Here is a 5,977-nt window from a genome sequence, read left to right as displayed (position 1 = left end):
AAAGAAAAAAAAGCTCCTTGTAAAGTAGCCTTTTCCTTAGGGCTGTGATTAATTACTCATTTAGTTTTGTTTTTATGGACTATCTAGTAACATTGTTTCTTGCTGGGTAGCGTTTAAGACACTGTTACAAAGCAAGGAAATTGTTTACAAATAGCTGGCTTCCTTTTATTGTACTGTTTGTCTTTGAGGGAGTTAATATGCTCTTACAAAAATTCCTAGAAAGTCTTTAGTCACAAATACGGAAATGTCGTAACCTGAGGATAGTTACATTTATATACATTGTAACAGCCGACCAACTCTGGATAACTACAATTGTGTTTGCCCAAGTCAGATGAGGTCATTTTGAAATGACTATGAATGGTGCCTCATTTTATTGTTTTTCGCATTAAATGCAATGATGTTTAAAATTCTATATTTGTACCAATCATTTCAGACTTTTTAGAACTATTTATCTTTTTTTTTTCCCCCCCGAGATGGAGTCTCACTCTGTTGCCGGGGCTGGAGTGCAGTGGTGCAATCTCAGCTCACTGCAACCTCTACCTTCAAGGTTCAAGCAATTCTTGTGCCTCCGCCTCCAGAGGAGCTGGGATTACAGACCTGCGCCACCATGCCCAGCTAATTTTTGTATTTTTAGTAGAGATGGGGTTTCACCATGTTGGCCAGGCTTGTCTCGGACTCCTGATCTCTGGTGATCTACTCGCCTCAGCCTCCCAAAGTGCTGGGATTACAGGCGTGACCACCATGCCTTGCCTAGAAGAACTATTTCTCTAAATTTCATTCATTTAAAAAGAAACAATAAATGAACAGCAAAAAAGGTGAGTGAAGCAAGGGCGCTGCCTTCTCAGGGGCCTGCGTCTTTAAATCCGTGTATTCCCCTCACAGGGCTTCTTTCGGCGAACGATTCGACTCAAGCTGGTGTATGACAGGTGTGACCGCACCTGCAAGATCCAGAAAAAGAACAGGAACAAGTGCCAGTATTGTCGCTTTCACAAGTGCCTTTCCGTCGGGATGTCACACAACGGTAGGTAAGCTGGCCCCGCACATCTCCCCAGTCCGTTCCTCGGTTCCCCTTCCTTGTTCAAAGGGAACAGACCAAGCTATGAATGAATGTGCTTCAACATTTCACACCCAAGTCATTTTGTAATCAGAGTGGCCTGAGAAACTAAAAGTCTCCCAGGCACAGTGGCTCATGCCTGTAATCCCAGCAGTCTGGGAGGCGGAGGCAGGCGGTTACTAGAGGTCAGGAGTTTGAGGCCAGCCTGGCCAGCATGACAAAAACCCCATCTCAACTAAAAATACAAAAATTAGCTGTGCGTGGTGGTGCACACCTGTAATCCCAGCTACTTGGGAGGCTGAGACAGGAGAATCGCTTGAATCCGGGAGGTTGCAGGGAGCTGAGATTGTGCCACTGCATTCCAGCCTGGGCAACAGAATGAGACTCTGTCTCAAAGAAAAAAGAAAGTCTCAAATAGCTGAGATTCAGTGGTGCATTGGACTCACTGTCAGAAACTTCAAATGGTAAGACTTTGATACAGAATAGAAAAACTAACTGGAAGTGACCAAAATGACAGAATGTTCGCCTCATCCGTAGGAAGGGGCTGCCACCTCAAACACCCACCACAGTACGCATTTCCTTCTAGCCAGTCATATCGTAGTTTCAGAACATGCTAATTGTGACGTGGATGCAACTGTAAAGTAAGCCGTTCGTGACAGTTGCATGTCTACCTTCTGGAAAAAGAAGCAGTTATTATATAAACTCATCCTGAAGCCCCATTCACCTCCTTAACTCAAACGTTGATGATGCCTGATGGTGGCGTGCACCCTGCTAACGATGAGAATGACGGTGTCACCTTCACCCTGCACATGTTTAAAAGCCTACAGTATTCGGAGTTTGAGTTTTTCATCTCTCCATAGTAGAAAGCTGAATAGTAATCAAGGGTGGGTTTGAACTGCCTGTGAGTTTTCATTCCCGGTTTAAGTCCTGGGGAAGCCCCTCGCCCAGCCCCGTGAGCACAGCCGTGACCTCACTGCTCACGCCCGTATTTCCCCCTCCAAACCCTAGCGATTCGTTTTGGACGAATGCCAAGATCTGAAAAAGCAAAACTGAAAGCAGAAATTCTTACCTGCGATCATGACATAGAAGATTCTGAAACCGCAGATCTCAAATATCTGGCCAAGAGAATCTACGAGGCCTACTTGAAGAACTTCAACATGAACAAGGTCAAAGCCCGGCTCATCCTGGCAGGAAAGGCCAGTAACAACCCAGTAGGTGTTTGCGGCCGCTCTGTGTTCTGTTGGCAACGTGGAACCAGGGTCGTAGAGGACGATTAAGGACACATGTGTTGAATGTTGAGAAAATGATATTTATCCCACAGTTAAGCAAAGGACAGTGAAGACGGAAGTAGTCATTCTGAGACTCTAAGCTGTAGCTTAACAACGCCTATCTTCTTGCTTGGAGCCATCTCAAAGCTCTTAGCAACCACGTTATTATCCTGGCTATGTAATTAATACACTTAAAACAAACCATTTAATAGCTTACCAAGTACTAAGGTGATTTCTTAAATGCATTTTTTCTTAAATGGAGATAGGATCTTTCTCTGTCACCCAGTGGTGCAATCACAGCTCACTGCAACCTTGAACTCCTGGGCTCAAGCAATCTTCCTGCCTCCACCTCCCAAGAAGCTGGGACTACAGGTGTGCACCACCACACCTGGCTATTTTGTTTGTTTGCTTGTTTGTTTGTTGGTAGAGATGAGATCTCAGTGTATTCCAGGCTGGTCTCAAACTTCTGTACTCGAGTGATCTTCCCACCTCAGCCTCCCAAAGCACAGGGATTATAGGCATGAGCCATGGCACCTAGCATTAAGTGCATTAAAAAAAAAAAAATCCGGCCAGGCGAGGTTGCTCACGCCTGTAATCCTAGCACTCTGGGGAAGCCAAGGTGGGCAGATCACTTAAGTCCAGAAGTTTGAGACCAGCCTGGCCAACATGGAGAAACCCCATCTCTACTAAAAATACAAAAATTAGCCGGCATGGTGGCACACACCTGTAATCCCAGTTACTTGGGTGGTTGGGGCATGAGAATTGCTTCAACCCAGGAGGCAGAGGTTGCAGTGAGCTGAGATCATGCCACTGCACTCCAGCCTGGGTGACAGATCGACACCCTATCTCAAATAAAATAAAATAAATTCCTATTTTAAGGGACATTAGTCTGTTCTCACACAGCTATAAAGAAACACCTGAGACTGGGTAACTTACAAAGAAAAGACATTTAATTGGCTCATGGCCCACAGGCTGTACAGGAAGCTTCTGCTTCTGGGGAGGCCCCATGGAGCTTTGACTCATAACAGAAGGCCAAGGGGGAGCAGGTGTCTTAAATGGTGGGAGCAGAAACAAGAGGCGGGCGGTGCCGCACACTTTGAACCGACCTGATCTTGTGGGAACTCTATCACTAGAATAGCACCAAGAGGATTGGTGCTAAACCATTCATGAAGGCTCACCCACAAGAGCCAATCCCTCCCCAGGCCCCACCTCCAGTACTGGGGATTACAATTCACCATGAGATTTGGGTGGGGACACAGAGCCGAACCATATCATAAGGCCAGCAAATGAAACCACTCATTTCCCACTCAGAATGCGCTCTTGATCCTTTTTCCTAAAGCCACTCCCTCCCTCTCAGACAAACATGCTTACATTCCTTTTCTACCTTCAATGAAAAGGCAATGACATCTCAGGGCTTAGAAAGTGCCACTTGTGGCTGGGCACGGTGGCTCACACCTGTCATCCCGGCACTTTGGAAGGCCAAGGTGAATGGATCACTTGAGGTCAGGAGTTCGAGACCACCCTGGCCAACATGGTGAAACCCTGTCTCTACTAAAAACACGAAAAATTAGCGGGTGTGGTGGTGGGCACCTGTAATCCCAGCTACTCAGGAGGCTGAGCAGGAGAATCGCTTGAACCTGGGAGGCAGAGGCTGCAGTGAACTGAGACTGCACCACTGCACTCTAGCCTGGGCAACAGAGTGAGACTCTGTCTCAAAAAAAAGAGGGGGTGGGACCTGACACAGTGACTCACACTTGTAATCCTAGCACTTTGGGAGGCTGAGGTGGGCGGATCATGAGGTCAGGAGTCTAAGACCAGCCTGGCCAATCAGTGAAACCCCATCTCTACTAAAAATACAAAAATTAGCTGGACGTGGTGGCAGGCACCTGTAATCCCAGCTACTTGGGAGGCTGAAGCAAGAGAATTGATTGAACCCGGGAGGTGGAAGTTGCAGTGAGCTGAGACTGCACCATTGTGCTCCAGCCTAGGTGAAAGAGTGAGGCTCTATCTCAAAGAAAAAAAAGAAAAAGAAAAGAAAGAAAGAAAAAAAACCACTTCTTACAGAAACTTTGTCTTTTAAGATAGCTCTGGACCTTTTCAGAGGCAACTAAGTTGCCCCTCATGGCTCACCCTCCACTCCGCTGCCTGTCTGGCCTAAGTCCTTCTGCCCCTTCCCCAACAGTGAAATAAGCCTTTGTCTCCATTACAGAGCAATCTCAGAGCTCCCTTCAAGAGCAGCCAGCCCTCAGTTGGTGAATGAAGATAGTTTACCATTTTCCCACGAGCATGGTGAAACAGGGTTAATTTGTACTAATGAATAGCTTGAAGCAATCCTTATTAGGAATTACAAGGTGGAATTTTAGTCATAGGAAAATAAAGCATTTCACAAGCTACTTACTTTCATGAACAAACCAAACCTCTTTTTTTCACTGAGTCTTTTAATTCTTCAGTGAATTCTCCAATTAAATAGGCTGAGACATTTTAGAAGTTTCCAGCAGACACCCACGCTAGGCAGCCCCAGAGGTCTGTCCCAGTTAGACCCTTCCTGGATCACGAGCAAAAGAAAAGGTAACTTTTAGCTTTGAGTCTCTATCCTGGAGATGATTAGTAAGCCCCAAATTGGGATGACTGAAACTTTTGTTTGACAGTTTGTATTTCTCCCTTGATTTAAGAATTGAAAGCAGGCTGGGCGCAGTGGCTCACACTGTAATCCCAGCACTTTGGGGGGCTGAGGCAGAGGATCACTTGAGGCAATCCAAGAGTTCAAGACCAGGCCACACAAGGAGACCTTGTCTCCACAAAAAATGATTTTTTTTAAAGCTAGCTGAGCATGGTGGCATGTGCCTGAGGTCCCAGCTACTCGGGAAGCTGAGGTGGGAGGATGGCTTGAGCCCAGGAGCTCAAGACCAGCCTGGGTGACACGGCAAGACCCCGTCTCTACAAAAAGTAGAAACGTTAGCCAGTCATGGTGGCATATGCCTGTAGTCCCCCCGATTCGGGAAGTTGAGGCAGGAGGATGGCTTGAGGCCAGGAGTTCAAGGCTGCAGAGAATCATGATTGCACCACTGCACTCCAGCCTGGGCGACAGAGCGAGACTCTCTAAAAAAAAATTCAAAGCAGCATTAAGTTGCCTTTCCTCCTAACAACCTGCCTCCCGCCCCTAATGGGTGCAAATGGGACTCCTGGAGTCCTCCTGCACCTCCCCTTGGAGACCCCCAAGCTTCAGGAGCTGCATCACCCTCAGCTGAGGATCACACACAGAGAGTCGCAGGCAGGAATCTGTTTGCATTTTGGCCTTAAGTAAATAATAGGCCAGCTGCAGTGGCTCAGGCCTGTAATCCCAGCACTTTTGGAGGCAGGTGGATCACCTGAGGCCAGGAGTTGGAGACCAGCCTGACCAATATGGTGAAACCCTGACTCTACTGAAAATACAAAAATTAGCCAGATGTAGTGGCAGGTTCCTGTAATCCCAGCTACTTGGGAGGCTGAGACATGAGAGTTGCTTGAACCTGGGAGGCGGAGGTTGCAGTGAGCTGAGATCACATCACTGCACTCCAGCCTGGGTGACAGAGCAAGATTCTGTCAAAAAGAGAGAGAGAAAGAGAGAAGGAAAGGAAAGGAAAAGGAAGGGGAGAGGAAGGGAAGGGAGGGGAGG

The 5,977-nt window shown here is 47.1% G+C and overlaps 1 protein-coding gene across 3 annotated transcripts in view; it reads left to right on the top strand.

Moving 5' to 3' along the window:
- Window positions 1-5,977, top strand: part of PPARA (peroxisome proliferator activated receptor alpha) — an 84,649-nt gene that overhangs the window by 65,676 nt on the left and 12,996 nt on the right. For all 3 annotated transcript variants that reach the window (XM_017529457.2, XM_037738896.1, XM_017529459.2), the window contains 2 exons: window positions 883-1,021; window positions 2,063-2,265. In XM_017529457.2, the coding sequence (XP_017384946.1) occupies window positions 883-1,021; window positions 2,063-2,265 (342 nt within the window). The remainder of the gene's footprint in view (window positions 1-882; window positions 1,022-2,062; window positions 2,266-5,977) is intronic.

This window comes from Cebus imitator, unplaced genomic scaffold (genome assembly GCF_001604975.1).
Source record: "Cebus imitator isolate Cc_AM_T3 unplaced genomic scaffold, Cebus_imitator-1.0 Scaffold59, whole genome shotgun sequence".
NCBI lineage: Eukaryota > Metazoa > Chordata > Mammalia > Primates > Cebidae > Cebus > Cebus imitator.
The sequence above is the reverse complement of the archived record's forward strand: the minus strand, read 5'-3'. Positions and strand labels throughout refer to the sequence as shown.